Here is a 22,292-nt window from a genome sequence, read left to right on the forward strand (position 1 = left end):
CTGGTCTCCCCAGGCATTTCCTTACCGCTAACAGAATCCCAGTTATTGTCTGAGCTCTGTGTTTGCACAGTGGTATTAGCTGTACTCTTAATCATAGACATGGTTAGGAACAAACAACACCTGTTTAGCTTTAAGCTTCTAATTCTGATTTGCTATTTCCTACCAGGGAAAATGAACTGTCATAATTTATGACTAATTAAGAAGTGCTGACTATTAAAAATCTCCTAATTTTGCTGTGAAAAATACAAGTGAGCAGATAATGAATAAAAGCCAGCTGGTATTAGGTCATTTTTTTACTTTTGGGCCAGTTTATTTTATCATTCTTTTCTATACAAGCGTTCCTAGACAGTATTAATATTAGGAGGAAACATTTAAATCACAAATATATCATGACAACATAAAAAGGATCTAATTCATTTCAATTAATTAAGTATAATGGCAGTTCACAACAACAGTCAGCTCAAGGTGTCCTGGATCGAGGAAGCCAGTGTTTGTGTTTCCTGGTTTTTGCATTTCCTCTCATTTAGTGTTTTTCATTTGGGTTTGTCATCTTTAGTATTTTGTGGTTTCTGGTCTTTAGGTTTTGTTACTGTGCCTTGTGTTCCATGTGTCACATCCAGTCAGTTATGTTCTCATGTCTGTTCTTCCCGAGTTCCGGTGTCAAGTCTGCGTCTTAATCTGTGTCTCATGTTTCCTGTTTTATTTTGGTAGTTGCTCTTCTTGTGTATAGTGTGTTCAGTTTTGCTTCCTCCCTCGTAGTACACACGCCTATGGTATCAATTTCAAAATCCTTGGTCACCTTGTTCTTGAGTTATTGCATTCAGAAGATTTTCAGAAAACTTGAACTCTGATCTTGACCTTAAAGTCAAGATCACTGAGTTTCAAACTCAGATTTTTAGTAACTGCACCTATGTATCAATTTGAATCTTCTACGTTGCCTTGTTCACTAGTTATTGCATTGACAAGAATTTCAGAAAACATGACCTCTAACCTTAAGGTTGAGGTCAGTGAGAATCAAAGTCATTCAATATTTTTAGTAACTTCACCTATGATATCAATTTGAAGCTCCTACATCGCCTCATTTTCTAGTATCACATTAATTAACAACTTAGATCTTCATGCCTCCCGCCCGTCAGCTGAGGGAGTAAACGTACAGGCAATCCTGGCAGTCTGTCACTCATCAGGAGTTTTTGGTACAGCACTTTCTTTGCAATCATTTTCACCTCACAACCTCCAGGAATCACGGAATACAAATGTTTTCCTAGTAACCGGTGGTAATATCATGTCCAAGGGACAACACTTGCATGACATCAAGTGAAAAACCTCAATAGCAACATAAATAAGGAATGGTTCAGAGTTGCTGGATTAAGCCTATTAAATAAATCAAAAGATAGATTTTAACTCCAATCTTAAAAGTAGAGACAGTGTCTGACTCCTGAAGCCAAACTGGGAGCTAGTTCCACTGGAAAGGAAGAAATCAACAACTGCCTACAAACTTAGGCACAATTAACTGATTTTAAATACACAGTAGTACTTTACAGCTAATTTTAACAATATTCCAATGCATTTAAGATTATTTTAGGCAATTCAGCCTCCAATTAAAATTCAGTTTTAAAACAACACATATTAGGAATCTTGAGCCAAGCACACAAAATGTTGTTATTGAGGTTCTCACAACTAGAAAAAGTATGAAATTTAAAGGATATTCCTTACTAGTATTAGTAGTATAATTTATCTAAAATAACAACAACTACCAAAAACAAAAGGCATTAAAATATACTGACAATAGCCTAGGTTACCATGTGTTGTAAGACTGCTGTTTGACCTTCACATCAGATAACCAGAACAAAGTGCCCCGGTGCCCGGCTCCCTCACATGTAAATGCACTCTGTGCCACTTGAAAATCATTTTTCAACATGTGATGTAGTCCAGTGACTTAAACAGAGGGTCCTGAATGTTTGGAACAAATGCTATGGCACCACAGCCAGATGTTCTCAGATGTGACTATGGCATTAAAATGGAGAGGATGCTTGCTCCATGCATTTGCATGTCTTAAACCTATCTCTGATCTCTTTTTAAATCTACCCAAATAGAAAGTGTAAGAGAAAAATCAAATCAAGTCTGCATGTGAGTCTCAAGAAATTACACAAAGACACATGATTAAAATAATTAAACTATTAAACATTTTTGCATGAGAACTGTGAAATTGCTGAATTAAAGAACTTTAATCAAGACAAGCTTTTTCAAATCACCAAACTTTTTTTTTTTTTGGGTAGAAGCTGAAGGTTGCTGACATATGAGTGACAGCTGGTGTTTCTGCTGCTCTGCACAAACACATGCATTACACAGTCTAATGCCCAGAAATACAAAAAAGCAAGTAGTACTCCATGAGCAGAGAATGAGCCTAAATCAACTACAAAGCATTTGCACTTCACTAAAGCATCATGACAGAAGAGTAATTGAATTTCTGATACCGCCAACAAAAATAAACACCCCACAGCCATTGGGACACGGAACAGTAGTCCTGAAAAGTATATAAGAAAAAAACAAAAAACTGCGCAATACTATTAAACTATACAGGCAATAGAGGTTAACTAAACAACAGCAAAAGGATAAAGGCACAGTCCACCTAAAGCTCAGACCTTTTCTGAAATTCAGATACAGTACTCTGTACAGCTAGGAAGTGTGTGCATGTAACAGTTCTTATTTTTTTTATTTGTTTTCTTCTTGCACCCTTTCTAATATGTGTTTGAATTTTTTAAAAAGTAGAGGAATGAGCATGCGAAGAGCAGGGGGTGATTTGTCACAACATACAAAGTTATTTTGTTTATATATTTGCAAGAAATGTATTTACCAGCTTGCTCTCACATTCACAATTTCAGATTCATAACTTTATTGGAAATATACTGCTTCATCTCCTTTGAGATTTCTGCTGGTTAAAGGCCAGAAATTGGACTTGGTCATTCTGAAGTTCAGTTACAGTCAGTCTTTTGCTATCCACCATCTTGAATATAGTGGCCGAGATGAACATGTACGTATGTGGCTAGAGACCGGCCACATATCTATTACACCAAAGATGGGGAAGAAGAGAAGTCGTAAGTGTTTATGTGCACTGGAGGCAAATTTGAATTCGTGCCTGCACCTTCACTCTCAAGATATGAAAGATCACACCTGTAATTTCTCATCTGAGAAGAGGTCCCCTTCACCAAAGAAGTGAAAACATTAACAAAAGTGACAACGTGATATCGCTGCAATTACTTGTCAGTGGAACAAGAAGAAGTCTGAACAACAGCTAACAGCAGCTAACATTATGCTGTCCCTCTGATAAACAGTTTGATTACATTCTCACATCATATGAGAGTTTATTCACTAAATGTCATGCCAGCAATGCTAGATCTACTTCAAAGACAGTTTAATATCATCTAATGGCAGCGAACAGAGGCTAACACCTGCTAACAGAGGTCAACAGCAGCTAACAAGTGGTAACAGCAGCACTTACTGACAGAAAAGTTCAAGATATCCTCAACAGCTCCCCTCAGTATCACTTTCCTTTCACAAAGTGTTACAGCCTCCTCCAGATTAAATAGATGTGGACACCTGGAATATTGACAGCTGAGGTAAACAGCTGCCTTACAGCCTAGCATCACTACAGATTAATGGTGGACAGAGTTATTTGTGAGGAATGCGAGAAAATTACTGTGAGAATTAGGAAGGGTAAGAACAGACTTTAGTTGACTGCAATCTACTGACATCTAGTGGTAAGATTTTAGGCACTGTAACTTTAACTATATTGTACTTTAACGCTTGATTTTGAAGTGCAACTTATATGCTAAGAATTGTTGTCTTGCCCATAACAGATGTCCTAAACATTTCCTTCAGCATTTTCTAGTATAACTCAGATTTCAGTGCTCCATGACAACTCGTGTTATTTCCTCAAACAGAACATATCTTATTTAAACCAATAAGTTCAAATGTGGTCTTGTTGTTTGGGATTGACTGGCACATGTTGCACTCTTGCGTGATCTCTGTTGGTCGATCGTTTCTGTGGAGGGTGAACATGGTCTTGAATTTCTTCCATTTATAGACGATCTCTGTGAATTGTGGTTGTGTGTTGGAATCTAAAGTCTTTAGAGATGCTTCTATAACCTTTCCTTGTCTGATGAATTTGAATATTACAGCATTGTGAAACCTAAAAAAGTTCAGTCACCCCTTCTCCATCTATTTCATTTTGCCAAACATGTTTAAGCTACAGTACCTGGAATTTCTCGATCCTATGTCTCTGCAGTTTATTGCAGAAACGCTGATACAATCTTGATGACTTGGCAGAAAATGGTTTAGAGAGAAGGGTTGCAGTGAAGAAGAGTGTCAGCTTTTTAATTAAGTGGCAGATTTGATTATGAGGTAATGATATTTGCTTTGTGCAAATTTTAGTTTGCCATCAGCCTCATTATATTAGCACTTGAGAGACGGGGCCAGAGGGAGGCTTAATGTCACACTATGGAAATATGAGTGAATTGAATAGATGATGTAATTAATGTTCTAGAGTCACGCAGAGGGAGGGCAGGTAATGAGAGGAGAGGTCACAAACCTATTTACACATACAGAGACTTACACACATATACATTGCGGGTACAGTGTGTATTTTGATTCATGTGCTATTCAAGAAGTTACATCATTGACACAATTACCGTAATAAAGAAACACACACAGAGGTGACAGTGTGTAGACATCAGACTCACACACGCCCTGGCAGAGAGATTAATGTTCAAGAAGACAGAATGTGCATTACACGGTCTCACACTCTTTTCCACACTCAGATGGAGTAGGCGGTGACTCACAGTGTGAAGTTCTCCTCAGGGTAGCAGCGGTTTCTCAGCAGCCCCGCCCACAGCTGCACTCCTATGATGCCGAAGATGAAGAAGACGAAAAAGCAGAGGAGAAGGACGTTACCCAGCATGGGCAGCGTGTCGAGCAGCAGGTTCACCAGGATACGCATGCCTGGAGAGAGACAGACAAATACTTGTGTGATGACACATCCCGCACAGCTCTATGGCTGACTTTACTTTATGATCTAAACGGAGCAATGGCGCTCCCATCCACTTGCTACGAAGCTTTATATGAAAATTGTGTACAGGTAAAGAACAGCACACAAGAGGAAAGAGGAGGAATAATTTACTCATTTTATATTTCCAGCATGAAGAGAAAAAATACCTATAAGTAATTACATACCAGCAGGAGAGCACCGAATCACAGCTGACTTATTCATATACAGTAATAAGCCGACCTTAATTAGTGAACTGTTGTGAGCTGAACAGCAGTAATATTAGCACTACAAAGCATTGCGAGCTTGGAAAGCATCACTGCAGTTCTGTTATTGATTTACTAGTAACGACTTTACTCTTGCTCCAAATCCCTATTTGACTTAAATGAAACAGTAAAAAAAAACAAAAACAAAAAAACACAAAATAACCTTTTTGTTCACAGTCAAGAGATTATTTGTCTTCTCAAACCTTGTAAAAGTCTTTCAAAGCATTTCTTTGGACATTGGCTGCTCCTTTTTATCCAGTCCTTGTGTCTGACCACTTTTAGTGCAACTCAGGGCATGAGCCCATGTTGTTTCTATTCACAATAGACAACTTAGCAAAAACGTCCATACAAATTGTATCCTTAACCACCTTTATTTTTGACAGCTTGTTGTAAAACCACATCATTTGTTTCTATGTTTTCAGCTAACCTGTAAAAAAATGCCAAAGATAACAAAATAGTATTTTGCACTAACAACCAAGTAACCAACAAGGTGATTCCCAAACAAAGTAAGCTGCAAACTTGCCACATGTGAGCATTGTACTAAGCCCCAACGCCCCCTGATACGGGGGCAAAAGGCAGGAGATCAGTTAGGCTTGGGGCTTAAGAGGTTAAAAGTTTCAGGACACTGGACAAGTACTGTTATCCTTCTGTTACAATTAACCTCTTTTCCCCTCAGTCCAACCTGTCTGCACTCCCTCCTTCACCTCTCTTGCACACTCTGTTTATTGCTTGGCTGATCCCAGGTATTTAAACTCATGCACACCTTCACCACCTCTGCTCCTTGCAGCTTCATTGTTACACCTGTCTACCTCTCATTCACACTCATTTATTCTGTCTTGTTTCTACTGGCTTTCATTCGTCTTCTCTCCAGAGCATACCTCCACCTCTCCAGGCTCTCTTCCACCTGCCCCCTACTCCCACAACAAAATGTCATTTGCAAACATCATACCCACGGAGACTCCTGCCTGACTTGATATGCCAACCGGTCCATCACCAATGCAAACAAGAAGGGACTCAGAGCTGATCCCTGATGTAATTGGGTGGGGTGGCTGTAGCTCAGGTGGCAGAGCAGGTCAGCCACTAATCAGAAGGTCGGTGGTTCGATCCCAGGCTGCATCCTGGCTGCATACCAAATATCCTTGGGCAAGATACTAACCCCATGTTTGCCTACTGGTGGTGGTCAGAGGGCCCGGTGGCGCCTGTGTCCGGCAGCCTCGCCTCTGTCAGTGCGCCCCAGGGCAGCTGTGGCTACAATGTAGCTTGCTATCGCCAGTGTGTGAATGTGTGTGTGAATGGGTGAATGACTGAATGTAGTGTAAAGCGCTTTGGGGTCCTATGGACTAGAAAAGCGCTATACAAATGCAGGCCATTTACCATTTACCATTCCACCCCTACCGTGACCTCATCTGTCACCTCACACCTCAGCTCTGTCTTGTTGTTCTTGTAAATGTCCCACCACCCTCACGTACGTCTCTGCCACTCATGGCTTCTTATTGCAGTACCACAGCTCCAAAAACACAGTGCAGCTCCTTGTGACAGTTTCTATACTTCTCTATTAACACTCTAAAAGCAAACATCTGTAGTGCTACAAAGCCATACTGCTGATCACTGATCATCATCTCTCTTCTTCACCTGGTGTCAACAAGCTTCAACAACTCTTTTCCTCTTAGCTTCGGTATATGGCTCATCAGCTTTATCCCTCTCAACAACAGCCTTATTCCTGCTTTAAAATTGGATGAGCCACATACCCCTATGCTCCACTGGAAAATGAAAGATGTGCACAAACACACAAAAAATGTCTAGATCTGTATAATTAGTGCACACAGACTCCAAATCCTCGTCTCACCTATCGCTTTCCCTGTCTTAAAACATCCTCTGCCATCCCTCCCACTCTTTAGTTGGTGCAGAAATTTACACAACCATTTCTATATAAGCCATCGTATTATCATAATTAGCTAATCAATCACTAATCTCCTCACTAATTGTAATCCCACAGCCAATTACTTTGGCGCTAAACACTTGGGGAAACTAAACTATGGGTTAAATTCTATCTGTAAAATGGATTGAAGATTGATACAACATTTAACTGATTAGTCAGGGGGAAGCCCATCCATAGATCCTCTTCCAGGGGTCTCATTACATAACGTAATAAAAAAGATGTCTTACTTGATGAACGCATACACTGGAGGCGTGCAGCTGTACACAAGCAGAAGACTTGGAAACTTGACCCGTGTATTTACAGTAAAAGTGATATTTCCATTTCAAATAAAGCTGTGTTTTGAATCTGATGTATATTTTCTGTCTGAGCATGAAAGAATCTTCCCTATTAGTGATGGATACAAAGTTCGATTTTTTTAATCTTCTTGTATAAAATCTTCTTTAGAGCTGCAGGAAGTGGTAAGTCACACATGGAAAATATTCATTTCTCATGAGAATTTAAATCCCCCTTTTAACAGGTGAGATTTTAGTTTGGTGGGCATATATATATATATATATATATATATATATATGTACATATATCATCTCCTTCTCTTTTTATCCTTTGGGTTTAAACACAACACATGACCTTTGGTGAACAACTGTCTGGGCTGAGTTTGCTTTTTTGATGTCAATAATTGATGAATTGTGGATACTGAATTCTTCAAAAATTCAAGCGTTCTCCTCTCAACCAGACAACAAGGTGTCTGATAAGACGTTTCTTTTTAAAAAAAATGTGTTTACTTTGGCCTTTGTAATTAATGACTTTAGCTACCCCTGAAAAATGCTATTTAAATTAAGTTACTATAAGTAGATTCCACCTGCAGTCAAACTAAAATCAGAGAACCTGATTTTCTTTGAGCAAGTTGAAACAGACGTCCCATTTCAGATTGATTAAGTCTATTTGAAGTTGCTAGAAGCTTAAAACACTGCAATATGAAGTCAGGCACCCTAATGTGAATATATTAACATTTAAAACAGTTAACTAATTAAAAGGAAAAGAGGAGAATGTGTCACATGTACAACGAGACATACAAAATAACAACAATTCTAAATTAAAATAGTGGACTTGTTCTAGTCACACAAGTTTTGCCTACACTGAAGGACCAGTGTTTCCTTCATAGTTTTAATGATTTGAATCAAATAGAATGTAAATGAAAAGGGAACAACATAGAATACCCTGATGGCCGTTACCCTGGCAGCTAATACGATGTCTCCCAGAGGGGTTGAGGGTAATGTAGTAAACAGGCCCAGTCCTTTAAGCTGTGACCAGTGGGAACCCGACATGGATAATTTCCATTAGCGCCATTAAGTGACTCCTCTGTTCAGAGTGTCTGCAATCGCTTAGTTACTATGTGCCTGAAAGTGTGTTTACACAAGTGCTTAGTGGCTTTGTGTTGGTTGCACTTTTGCAACATTTCATGTACTGCCTGCACAACATATGCATTTACTGGTGTGTCTGCACTCATAAAGCCAACAATGTGGAGCGAAGAGCTTTCCGGTAAATAGTCTTTATTCAAAGCACATAACTGCATCTTTATCATCCAACAAATAAAAATGAGTCAAATAACTGGCTTTTGGCAGCCGATGCTGGCACTGTTACAACCTGGCCTTCTCACTCTTTGGATAGTGTTGCTGGTGCTTGACAAAATAACTTGATGCTTTAATGTTAATGTTGACAATTGTGTTGCCAATACTTGAGCATTAATAGATCTATTCAATCTACTGAAAATATGCTGTGCTTTCAACATCTTATAATTTTTTTTTATAAAAAAAGGGAACTGAAAAACGTAATAAAGAAAGGCTGAAATTATGCTGGAAGCATTTATGTGTGGTAACAAAAATATTAACTTGCTGATGTTAGTTAAAGTCTATGTGTACAAGGACCATGCACATTTGTGCCAATTAGAAGAAAACACAAAAGTCCCCTGAGGCTGATAGAAATTCCCCTTTGTAAGTAATATGAGTTCCCCCATATTGGCTGTAGCTATGAAAAGTAGTAGATCTAACATAAGGAGCTGGGAAAGAAAAACATCTGGACTTCTTTAAGTTTTCTTGAAGACGTTTCACCTCTCATCAAATGGTGGAGAGTCCCAGATTTAAGCCCTATGGGAATGTCCCCAAGGGTCATGGACCCCCTATTAATCCTCTACCCACTCACACGACCCCAGGTGTGAAAACGGGTGTAGGTCACAATCAGCTAAGGTTTTGGGAGAACCCACTGTGAAATCTAGCCCCACTAGCCCCGCGTCTGGGAAGGGATCTCAACACTGGTTTATAGATGGCAAACAGTTGGTGTCGTAAACCACCGCCTCTGTTCAAAGATGGTCGTTCACAGTGGACATAGATGGCTTCTTTCACTCTTCTTTCAAATCATCTGTCTTCTCTGTCCAAAACTGTGAGCATTGGTGTCCTCGAAGGAGTGACCTTTGTCCTTTAGATGCAGATGGACAGCTGAGTCTTGTCCTGGTCGACGTGGCTCTTCTATGTTGTGCCATGCGTTTATGAAGTGGCTGTTTGGTCTCACCGAGGTAGAGGTGATTTAGAGGTCTGAGCATTCCTCGCTACACTGTACAGCATACACTATGTTGTTAAGTTTGTGTTTGGGAGTTTTTTTCTTTGGGATGAACCAGTTTTTGTCTGAAAGAAGGAAACGTAAAGAAATTCAGACGCTTTTCTTTCCAGCTCCTTAGACTACAATGACCCGGGTGACTGAGAACCTTCACAGACACAGATCTATCCTTGCACATATAATCAAAAGTTAATATAAAATGTTTAGCCACAGGAAAACCAGTAATATATATTCTATCTTCTTATTTGCTGGATAGTCTGGATAGCAGCCAACTCCCAAAGTCGCCCGCTGTCCACTGACCACTTCTTGTCTTGTCTAATGACAAATAGAGCTCTGAAGTCAAATGTGGATTATTAAACATTAGGGCTCTCTAAGTCCCTGTTAGTAAATGATGGGAGGATGAATATGTTAGTTGACATGAATCAGGTCATACTAATTGTCACAATCCTCGAAGCACAGGTTGAGGAGGAGGAGTGGAAGCAATCTTTTGTGCAGCCTATAAATCAACCAGACCGAGACACAGTTTCAATTCATTTGAACGTCTGACTCTTGGGCTTGGAAATGGAAACTGGAAAACTCCCAAAACAGTTTTATTTGTCTGCTTTCTGTTAAAAGTGAGTTTTTCCTTCCCACTGTCACCAAGTACTTGCTCATAGAAGGCCATCTGATTTTGGGGGTTTTCTCTCTACTTGTAGAGTCTTTACCGTACAAGATAAAGATCCTTGAGGTGACTTGTTATGATTTGGTGCTATATAAATTAAACTGAACTGACCTGAACTGAACTGATATTGAATTGAATTAAAGTGAAGTATTTCTGTCCATCTGTTCATGGGTACTGTGCTGATAGCCAACTTTTACTTACATGCTTTGCTTCTCCTGCCTGTAATTTTACTTCTGTTAGCCAATCACAGACTCTTGTTAGTGTTTATATGCCACTAACAAGAACAGCCCCAAGTTAGCAACTGAAACATTTGAACTTTCCATATAAACTTTCCATATAGATGCTACTCCTTTCATGATTCAGCTTCAGGTTAAACAAAGAATAACCTTTAGTTTAGTAAATACTGCATGTGATAAGAAGTCTGATTTTCTTGGGCTTTAATTTAATAACTCAATTCAACCAAGAAAAACAAATGTGTGGTGGGGCGTGGCTTGCGGTGCCGTGCAGGGAAGGCGGACGCACCTGCACGGCATCCGCAATCACCCCCGCCGACTTAAATATTGCACTGGGTCCTGTGGTGTTGGTGTTGGTAATGTTGAGCTGGCTGCAGGAGAGAGCTGCAGCTCTGTGTGTGTTTGCGTATAAATAAAGAATGCTGCAAAGCATGAACATGCACGCGGGTCCGCTGTGGGTTTGTTACAAAATGTTACTGGGTTAAGTATAATAAAAATTGAGATTTTTTCCACCTTTATAAACAGTAAAATGCAATCATATTCAAATATTTTCCCCAAAATGAAACATTTTGACCCATCCAAACGCAGACATAAGACATGTTATTGTGCAGGTTTCAGACTGAGCTATTGGGATATTATTTACCTCCCTGTTTGCTCACCTACTAATTCTACCTGCCGACACTATTATAGCATTATATAGCTGAACTATCAATGTGAATATATGAGCCAAGTTTCGTGGCCATCCATTTAATTTCTTATTGAGATAATTCAGACCTGCAAACCTTATGATCAGAGCCCTTAAAACAAGCAGAAACAACTGTTTTTCTACATAAAAATCTAAACACTCCTGCTTATTACATTATTTTCTTACTTGGCTAAAAGAAATGTAGACTTTGTAGAAAACATTTTACATTATAATTTTTGAAAACGAGTGGGTTGGTAATGTTGTTTCTTCTCTTTTTCTATGTAATCACCTCCCTTTTCTCATGTTATCTTCCCCTCTCCAGGTGCCTGTCTTCCACGTCCCTTGCCTCCTTTTTATCTCTATTCTTCCAGCGACTCCCTCAATCGCTCGCACTTCCTCAGCTGTATCTATCATCATAATAGCCTGCTCATCTGAGTCCCCCCGCATCTCTCCTCTCATCATCCCTCTCTTCCTCTCGTCCATCTTCGACTATCCTTTATGGAGCTGGATAATCCCCTCTTCCCTCCTTCATTTATCTCTCTTGCTGCCTTTTTTGTCCTCTCCTCTCACCTGCCTTTCTTTCTTTCCTATCCTTGCTTAACCCAGATGCAGTGTTCTTATTAAACCACAAGAAGAGCATCAATCTGATGTGAGGGGATTTATTTTTCTGACATCCGCTACATTGTATAAAGTGTCGGGTGACTTTTCTATACCGCCTCTTTTCTTTTTGTGTCCAAACTAGACATTTCACCATGAAAGAACCAATTTGCTTTTTTTTGTTTTTATTTTATTTTTGTTTTGTTTTGGAGTGACAGAGAGGAAGAAGCTCAGTGAACAGAAAAGTCCCCTCTGCTCACAGAAATGTCAGATTACAGCTGCAAACATGGTTTAGACTTCAGTGACTCATCATTGTTTGTGTTCCCTGCCAACAGAGAGCTGTACAGCAAAAAACTTATTCACGGGCAAATTAAGTCCACCCTGCACAAACAGACTGCTAGCCATTAAGGGATGCAATGAAAGTTCAGAACACAAACTTTGGTAAACCAAAACTTCAAGCTTTTGTCATTTTAAGACATTTAATTTGTTGGGCGGAAGTGCAAAGTTGATAAAATGTATCTATTTTGTTTTATATTTCAGTAAAGAAGTAAAACTTTTAGTATGGGCATGAAACAACAAGTTCTTCCACATAAAAACTGTATTTTTAGTGTCAGTGACTCATAACATCCACCATGTCTATAAATCTAAAAAATTGAGATAGAAGTGACAAAGACTTTGGCTGTGGTTAATATTTTAAAAGGAAAACAAAAAGTAATGTGGATTGATGGATGGAAGAAAAAGTGACATGTATGAAGAAGCTTCATTGCATGACTGTGCACAGCCGGCGCAGACACCGACGTTGATTAAAAAGAAGAATCATTGTGTTCTGACACACGACTGAGTCATTTCTGGTAGAATACAGTGTTCTCTGAGTTGACGTCTATGTTGGAAGAACAACACTGTTGTCAGCAGCTCCCAAAAATCTTAAAAAATTGCCTGCTGGGACTGTGCTTTGGGTAAGGTTTGTTTAGGTCAGGAACAACTTGATTGTAGGTCGGGAAACATGGTTTAGTTTATAATTTACAATTTTGCAAAGGTCAGGGACTTTCATTTTCAGGACTTCAATAATAAGAATATAATTATAGTCAGGAAATCAGCATAGTTGTAGTTTTAACACACTTCAAATGGATTTTACACAATAGTTCATTTTGTTGTTAGTGAGCTAACACTAGTTATGGACTCACTAATACAGTATCTCTGAAAACACAGAAAGTGTTACTTGCAAAGGCCAACCAAGTGAGGTAGTTTGCCTTAGAGACCCACTCTCTAAGAGCGCATCCTGAAATTATTTTTCTTTCTAACTATTCTTTGGTCCCTTTTTAGCAACCTCTATGTTAGATTTATGGTTGTTTTGTTTTCTTATTTTTCATTTCCATTTCCTTTTCATCTTCATTCTATTTGGAATAGCCTTATTCAGTCTTATTCTAAAAAAAGTCAACATCCATCCATCCATCCATCCATCCATGTCTCGGGACTAAAGTCAACATAAAATTTAGAAAATTTGAAAGATGCCAAAAGCAGGGTCATTAAAATTAAGCCATGACCTCAACATCTTCTAATTCCAACATGTAGAGAAAGTTGCAACACACATAAATAACTGAGTAGTTGTGATTATGTTGTTCCGTGAAAACGTTTTTAAAAGAGATCACAGAATATGTTTTTTCTAGGGCTGTCAATGTTAACGCGTTAACGTGGATTAATCCGGCGTCACGATTGACGCAATTCAAATTTTTAACGCAATGAACCCATCTGGAGTGCAGAATGGACAAACTTTGAACAAGCTTGAGTCATTCTGTGCTTCAGATGAGTTAATTGTGTTGGAAATTTTAATCGCGTTAATCGTAACGATGCATTAATCCACGTTAAAGTGTTAACATTGACAGCCTTAGATTTTTCACTGACATTTCTGTCATTTCATGTTTCAGTTTAACAAAGGTGGTTATCGTGCAATCCCAGGGTTTTCCAATGCTTCCAAGACATGCAAGGACAAGAAATACTTCTGCTTTTGGAGAAAGGGAGGTATAAATGATGGAAAAGAATAGACAGTACATGACAGAAGGAGGCAAGAAGAGCGGAAGGAGCAGGAGGAAGGCGAATGACTGAGGTCTGAGACGGGATCTCGCTCTGCTGACTGAGGAGGAGGAAACTGACTGAACATTGTGATAAAGGAAGAGCTAAGAGCAGAAACATGACAGAGAGATCACAGAGAAAAGAAGATAAAAAGAAAATAATGGGATATTTAAGAACTCCTTTTTACCTCAAGTGATAGAGTAAGACAGACAAAAGGACAGAGAGACAGGGAGAAGGATGGAGATAGACATCAAACAACTATAGTCATAACTAAAAATGAGTGGCAATGGCTTATTCATGTTCATGTATATTAGGTGACAAATATAGAAATCAACATACATTCTCTGTAACAAACCAAGATGGTTACACCTGCTTTTACTAAAGAAAAAAAACTAATTGCATGGTTTGTGTTGCAGATTTATGAGCAGTGGGAGGTTTAGCAATTACAAAGGAAGCAGAACAACATTAACTTCAAGCACCAGCATATCTGACTTAGAGAGTACTCATAGCTTCTGAAAATGATTGCCTGCTAGGCACAATTTAGACACAGAAGCAACCGGCAGCAAACTGATTACTCTCATCAAGAAGGACTAAGCAGCACTTTTGGAGTCAAAGTGACAAGGTTAGCTAACTCAAAATACTTCAGTGATGTCTGGTGATTTCCTGACGGGTTGGGTTGCTGAGGACTTTGACTGGGAGGGGGATTAGCACAGCTGAGTGTGGATGAAATTACTTTTTAGGATTTTAAATAGCCATGCACACTTAGTGTCCTCGGGAAGCTAGTTCCATACAGGATGAAAGCACTTACAGGCAGATATTATTACACTGTCCAATAGCTAAACAAAGATGAAACATGACCCCACCCTCCTTTTGGAATCGTCTCTTCTATTTCGTTGCTTTATGCAGTTGTCCAAATCTGTTTCAAAATGCACGAGACATCTTCTCAAAGGCAGTACAGCAAGGCCTGGCTGCGTAGACAACAGGTAAATGATCCAAATGGCACAGTTACAGCCAAGACAATCAGGCGTTTGGCTGGTTTGTGTTGTATATATGGGGCCATAGTTGCAGTTTTGTTGCTCTCATGTAGCTCATTTGATCCAGAATGAAGAATGGCGTGGCATGTGTTCAGCGCTGCAGGATTTGGTGTGTGCGCAAACAATAGCAGAAGGCATCTGTTAGTAAGGTGTAGCGACAAACGCACCCACCCAGAAGCTGTGTTTTATTTAAACATTCGGGGCAGCTGTTTAACTGGAAATCTACAGTGAATGATGAATGAACAATAAGGTGGAGGTCGCATGGCAAAACAAACTAATGAGTGATAACCGAAGAAAGAGTGGGTTTCAAATCAAAGTATGTGATAGCTTCCCTTAAGCTTTTATAAATATCTGCGCCACAAACCTTGGAGACCATGTACACTGATAGTGTTATATAGAGAGTTTTCCCTACCGTCACCTTGTTGGTGCTCTTGTTGCCTTTTAGAGCAATTTAACTGATTTGTGTGGCAAATGCCGTGACCTGTTCTGAAATACAGCCAATCCAACAAGTCTGTGCTCCAGTTGTGGTGACTCACATCCTAGTAACATTATTAGTCTTACAACCAAATAACAGGTACCTGCTATAATGTGTTGAAAATACACAGGTACAGTTTATGGATGCCTATGCTTGCTAACCTTAGCGGTTAACTTTACTCTTATTAAATTCGATTCTTTTGAATTCTTTTGGAAAGAGAAAGACTTCCGACTCAGAGTGGTCAAGTTCAAAAAATGATCTTTATTGTACATGTACTCTCAAATCTAAATATAACCACTATGGCCAGCTGGAGTGGGATCCAACCATACATCTCCAAAAACCTTTTTCATGTCATGTCATGTCACGTTTTTTTGAAAGCTATTGACTGGTAAAAATTAATTGTTGCCCTAATCAAAGTAGCTAATAAATAGTAAATAGCTTGTTCTCCCAAACATGTTCCCTGTTAAGGTATTTTTGGCTCAGTGACTCATGTTTAACACGTTCCAGCTACTGGGCAGCCTTCTTCACCAGGCAGCTGTCCATGGTGCTGAATAAGAGCCACAGATGGCAAAACATGAATGGATGTCATCCTACAATTTGTTTGTTTCCAGAGTGAAATGAGTAGTTGAGGAGAAGAGTTTTGAGAGCTTTTTGTGTAAAATAGTGATGGAGATACAGCCATGGCTGCCTATCATGTGTTCACAGTCTATAGGACTCGACTTACTTGGCACCCTGTTAATTGCTTTGAGCGGCCGCAGCACCCTCACTGTTCTGATGGCCGTGAAGTTGACGTTCTGCAGGTCCAGAGAGTACTCGACCATCCTGGAACATGGGAAAAAAAGCATCCAAATTAAACACACACTAAAAATCCACACTACAACATTCCCAAAACAGCTGCAGTTCTACAGCTGCAAGACCAACCAAACCCCCCCCAAAAAAGTCTCTGATCCTCACAGAAAAGCGGTTTCATCTGAAATTCCAGCTTAAGTTGATTTAATGTTCTCCTCCTTTCAGGGCTGTTAATATTAAAAAAGCCTAAACAGAAGATTGTTCACATCCTCGCACAGCTGGACACCTGCTGTGCAGAGCCTAATATGAATTAATGAGCTGGAATATGTGTACCTAATAATGGAAGACATTTAAAGAAAGAACGGGGTCAGTGGAATACTGTAACATTATCTTAACTGTGTTGGAAATTACAAAACAGACATTCATTAATTTGCAGATGAACATTAATAATAATGAATGTAGGAGTCTTTATACATTTTTCCTTTTTTTCCTTTGTATTTTTTTGACTGAGGTGGAGAAAGATGTCAAGCCACGACTGAAAACCTTCAGCATCCCTGGAAACTGGTTACACCTTTTAGCACACGTAGCGAATGCATCAAAGTGCATACCGGTTGGTTGGCGAGTGTACACAAGCATGAGGTGCGCGAGATTAAACGTGCAACCACCTGAGATGAAAGCGGAGCCTGGCGAGGGAGCAAAGACTGGAGGTGGAGGGAGTAAACAGGCTTGAAGTTAAACTAGGTACGGCATAAAGGAGACGGAGAAAGGTGAAGAAAAGATTGAGAATTTTGCTATTTCACCTGGTCCTAACAAATTCATCACTTGGAAAATATATTTTTGCCTAAGGAATGGAGTGTGTGGGGGTGGGGGGCATGCAGAGAACGGGGCAGAGGACAGAAAGCAAGAGAAACAGCCAGAGATGGCAGGGGGAAAAAAACGTGAGAAAGTGACAGATAGGTCAGAAACCAACGTGAGGAAAGCACCAAGGGTTGATTAAGTGCATTATAATGAAGGCAATAAAGTGAGATTGAGAGAGGAAGAAAGAGAGAGCCTGAGGGTTTTATCAAGTGTTTGAGATAATTACAACGCTGGGAACAGAGAGGCAGGGAGAAGAGAGCAATATGCATACACCTGACTGAACAGAAGGAAGCTGCTCTCTGGCTGAGAAAGGGTGGGGGTGGGGGGGTGGACTCTCTCGTCTCAAGACGCAGGAGAGCGTGGTAAAGGCAAGTTTCAGGTATTTGACACAAATATTCTGCTCCTGCTAAGATATTCAAGCTCCGTGAAAACATGCTCGTTTCAAGTATAAGTCAGAGAGCCTAGCAGGTGCTTTCTCAAGTGATTAAAGAGCCAGATTACATTTTTCACTTTCGACCTCTCGACCTGCACACCTGGAGGAGAGCCTTTAACGCACGACTGTGCAATAACCGGAAAACTGACGGTAGCGCAGGAATGTAGTGATGCTCCAGAGGGAGTGTCCCAGTTTGAAATGTTTGCGAGGTTTTAAAGTTGGAAAATTCAAACAAGTTTCAAACTGTAATGATCTAACTTAGATGTCAAAGTCCTGCCGGGATTAGAGAACTGTAAGCGCTGCTGACTTCTATCAAATGTTGAGCTGGGGAAAATTATCATCCTAAAGCCTGGAAAGAGCTTTCACATTGACAAATTCAGCCCACATTAGGTCAAAGGTGAACCTAGTGAGCAAAACAGTTTGTTTTATTCTTTGCGGTCCAGCGACCAAACTTCTCTCCGGTGACCAAACCTCTGCCCACGCTTGATTGCATCCGTTAGGTACGGATATAACCCGGTGAGCCGTGAAATATGAATCTCTCTTGTTGCCATTATATTACCATAACCTTGGCGGGTGACAGGTGGCGGCGGAGGACTGCTACAGCTCCCTGCACAAATCAGGCAAAAATACTCTAGTAAAACACGCTGACCATGAAAATAACGGTCAGAGTTCACAAACTACTCAGAGACAAGTGCATCTATGTGGGACCACAGGCTGGTGCTCCAATTTGTCAGGGGATTTTTCTGTGGGGGGAGTGGAGCAGAATAAACACTTGATCAAATCTTTATTTCAAACATATAACGAACAAGTGCTAACAAACATAAAAAGAAACAAATCAGTGAAAGCCATCATATCCACACGGGAAAAAAATGCTGACCATTTCATATAGACATACAGGTGTAATTATTTAACTACACCTCTTCAGAGGTATTGCTTTTTAAAATATGTCATTATATACAACTATCAGTTTTTATTGTGCAGTACAACCATATAAATATTCAACACCCTGCCTCGATCGTATACTGCTTTATATATTATAAATGATTTATATTGTGCATTTTTTCAGATCCTCACCCCACAGATTGCTAAGCACATACTCCTCGTTGTTGTTTAAATCTTACCAGATCCATAAATTTCAGTGTTTTTCAGCTTGAAAATAAAGAGTCTATGTGCTCCAGATGTCCAACCTTATTAACTACCCTATCTTTTAGTAATGTGCATAGTGGCTGTAGTTTGCTTTTGTGTTACCCCATATGGCAAAACCGCAATCTTTTCCTAACCCCATCCAATTACTCCAAAAAATAAATACATGAAAAACAAAAGTTAACAGAGATTTCAAGGAAAAGCAAAAACTGAGTCTACTCCTCCTCAACAAAATACCCCCAAAAAACTGCCAAACTCATGTGTATTCGTTAAAAGTCTGGTGGATATATTCTGTTGCTGTTTATGAGACAACAAAAACCCTCTCACTTCTGCTAAGCATGGACGAAGGAACTACCCACTGGGAGGAGGTGGAGGCCACCTACCTGTGATCTGCATGGGACTGATAACAGCCATTCAGTGGGGGGATAAGGTCTGAACCGGGGGTTTTTGTTTTCTTTCAAGAAAATGATCTAAAATAATCGTCTGCACACTGTGGCACATCCTAGCCTGCTGTTGTTGTTGTGTGTGAGTGTATGGTAAGATGTACCCTAACAGTATGTCTAGCACCGAGTGGGAAAGAAAGGAAAAAATGAACTGGACTTAGTGTTTCGTGTCTACAGCTGCTATTTTAATCACTGTGCTCCAGCGTGTTGACAAGGCATGAGTCTCACTGTGTACATGTGTGTGTTTTAGAGAGTGTGTGTGTGTGATCTGTCATTTTCCAGCAATTTTTTGCAGCAATTTCCGATAAAGCTCACACACGTGGTTACACAAGAGAGAGACACACAGGCAAACAATCGTACGTGTGCACAGAATGATAGCCAAAGACAACAGACAATAGAAATGCACACACAGACACGCACACACGTAAACATTACGCCTGTATACCCTACGTTTTCCAACACTGAGCATTTGTATAGTCAGTCTGACACCCAAATAAAATCACACACATTCACACGCTAAGTAGAGAAAATGCCCGGGGCAGACTCATGGCTCTCATAAAGCTGTGTTAAGTTAGAAGACTGGGCCACACACACTTCATTTGCACAGTGAAACACACTCACGCACGCACACTCCTGAAGTATGTAGTTACATAAGCTGTGAATCCACATGCACTCTTACTCGTAGCACACACACACACACACACAAGCACACACTGGCCGTCACTCTCTGACACACAAAACCTTTGCATACACTCACACAAGTCAAACTAAATTTAGTGTCTGTCTGTGTTTGAGTTGGGACCGCTCGCCAACCAAATAGCTTCATGAATATTTCAGTGGAGTAACTAGATTACTTTTGTTCCAAAGTGGCCTTGGATGGGGGAATGTGGATTTTTTTAACCGAATCTTAAACATATTTCTTATTCCATTTTTCTGTGTTTTTTTGGTGTCTCTCTTCTCTTCAGAAACTTGCTCTGTCTCTGCTGTTTAAGTTAGCATTGGGAAATACTCTCTCAGGAGGCATCAGAGTGGAACAGTGGGAGTGATTTTCTTCAGGCTTGCCCTCTCGGTTGGAGGGGAAGTCTGTGAATATTGGAGATAATTTAAGAAGCACACTTTAGAACGCTACACAGCAATCAAGGATGATTTTGGGGGTAATTTTGTGGTGTTAAGTAACAAGGCTTTAAAAACAGGACCGATGCTCTCTCACATGGGGTGAGCCCCTAGAGGTCAGTGACCGTAACAACAGTACAGAGTTCATTCATCATGTTACAGAGTCCCAAGATATGAAACCTAAAAAGGAAGACCTATTCTAAAAAGGTGTCAGGGTTTCTCCACTCAATACTTCTGTATATTGTTATCTACTATATTTAATTGCATAGTATTTGGATTTTAACAGCTTAGTTTTGTGTTTTACGTCAAATAAGACAAGTTGTACACTTGCCAGAAATCATGGGTGTTCTGGCAGGACAAGTAAGCCAACACATGTTTGCTAAGTGAAATTTAAGCATTCTGTTCTTTGACAGCATTGACTGTGCATCTTGTAAGTGCCAATCTTTTGGGTTAGCTATTGTGTCTCAAAGCTAACTCACATGAATTGAATCCGATGAGCCAAGGTGTGAAAAAAGGTATGGGTCATTATCATCACCGGTGATTAAGGGTGAAATCACTGTCTGGATAAGCTTAACGAAGTCCAGTTACTTTCTCTTTCCAAGCTCTTAAGACTGACTGAATTCTGTGTGAGTTGCTGCATTTTGTCAAAGTCTGCAATATATCGTGTACATGCAGGTAACTCTGCATGAGTCACATGTAGTATAGCAACTATGTTTCAGAGCTGTTTCCTTCATGGACATATATTACAGCACACCAGCATCAACAGCAGTTCAGCAGCAGTTCTTTTCCCCTGTGTTACAGTCATAAGAAACATGTATAAGCAGAACTCTATAATTAACTATAATTGGTGATTCAGGCAGTAGATAGCCTTGGACAGCAACAACGCAGCTCAACAGAAATTGTACATTTTAAGCCATTTCACTGAATGTACAATGGTCTAATAGGCAAGGATAAACTAATATGGCAATTACCGGAACATGCTAAATGTCTCATTTTATGCCAACAGTCCAGGCCAAACTCCTTCTGGGTAAGATGGCATCAATTATTAAAATGAGATTAATGGATGCAGTAGATTTTAAGTCCCAGAAGTGGTTTGCAAGTCAAAAAAGATAGAGGAGCGCACAGACGTGAGCACAAAACAGACACAGTCATTTACAAATGCTGTAATTTACTCCACTCTCTTTACCTTTTCCCTCCTGCCCTTTACTTTTATCCTTTCTGCTAACAATCCACCTCGTGAAGTCTCTCCTCAGTCTCTTCCTCTTGTGTCACTTAGTTTGTCTCTCCACTCCTCTTTGTTTGCTCTTCATCAGTTTTGTTCCATCGTCAGTGTGTGTGTATGTGTACTTTCTCGGTGCGCACGTTATTTTCCTTTCTCACATTCCCACAGTGTGCCATGTGGCGTCAGAGCTCTAATAAGCTACTGTTACATCTCAAGCAGAGTACAGATGCTCATGCACATGTCCGTATGTCTGTGTTATATGCTCAGACATGTGAATATCTTGTCAAAGATAAAAGCCAGCTGTCTGCTGAAGCTGTTTGCGGACACATTACCCATTTCTCACTGGTTTTTCCTTGTTTCTTCCAGCTAGCCGTCTCACACGTTACATTTCGGGCAAAAACACTTAGTTGGCAAATCTAAAATTAGAAGCTAATGTCTTAGTTTAGCACAAGTTACTCAACCAAGTTTAACACCCTCATACATTTCAGGATACAGTTAGCTTTACATATGTTTTTGGACCATTTGTCCTTCTTTTGTAGAGTTGCCTTTGCACACAGTAGATGTTAAATCGGGCAAACAAGGTGCGACTAAAGTGCCAACTGTCAGCTTTAGTTCAACAAAAGTGTTGCATTTAGTGAGGCCTGTTCACTCACTAAATCTGGCATTAAGTGGTGGACTTG

General features: G+C 39.9%; 1 protein-coding gene across 1 annotated transcript in view; it reads right to left on the minus strand.

Moving 5' to 3' along the window:
- The window catches only part of LOC134628446 (voltage-dependent T-type calcium channel subunit alpha-1I-like), a 190,994-nt gene that overhangs the window by 113,347 nt on the left and 55,355 nt on the right, over positions 1–22,292 (minus strand). Inside the window, exons 4-5 of the mRNA XM_063475124.1 lie at positions 16,336–16,433; positions 4,839–4,998 (exon numbers count right to left, since the gene is read on the minus strand). Of these exons, the coding sequence (XP_063331194.1) occupies positions 4,839–4,998; positions 16,336–16,433 (258 nt within the window). The remainder of the gene's footprint in view (positions 1–4,838; positions 4,999–16,335; positions 16,434–22,292) is intronic.

The sequence above is a fragment of the Pelmatolapia mariae genome, linkage group LG6, assembly GCF_036321145.2.
Source record: "Pelmatolapia mariae isolate MD_Pm_ZW linkage group LG6, Pm_UMD_F_2, whole genome shotgun sequence".
Taxonomy (NCBI): Eukaryota; Metazoa; Chordata; class Actinopteri; order Cichliformes; family Cichlidae; genus Pelmatolapia; species Pelmatolapia mariae.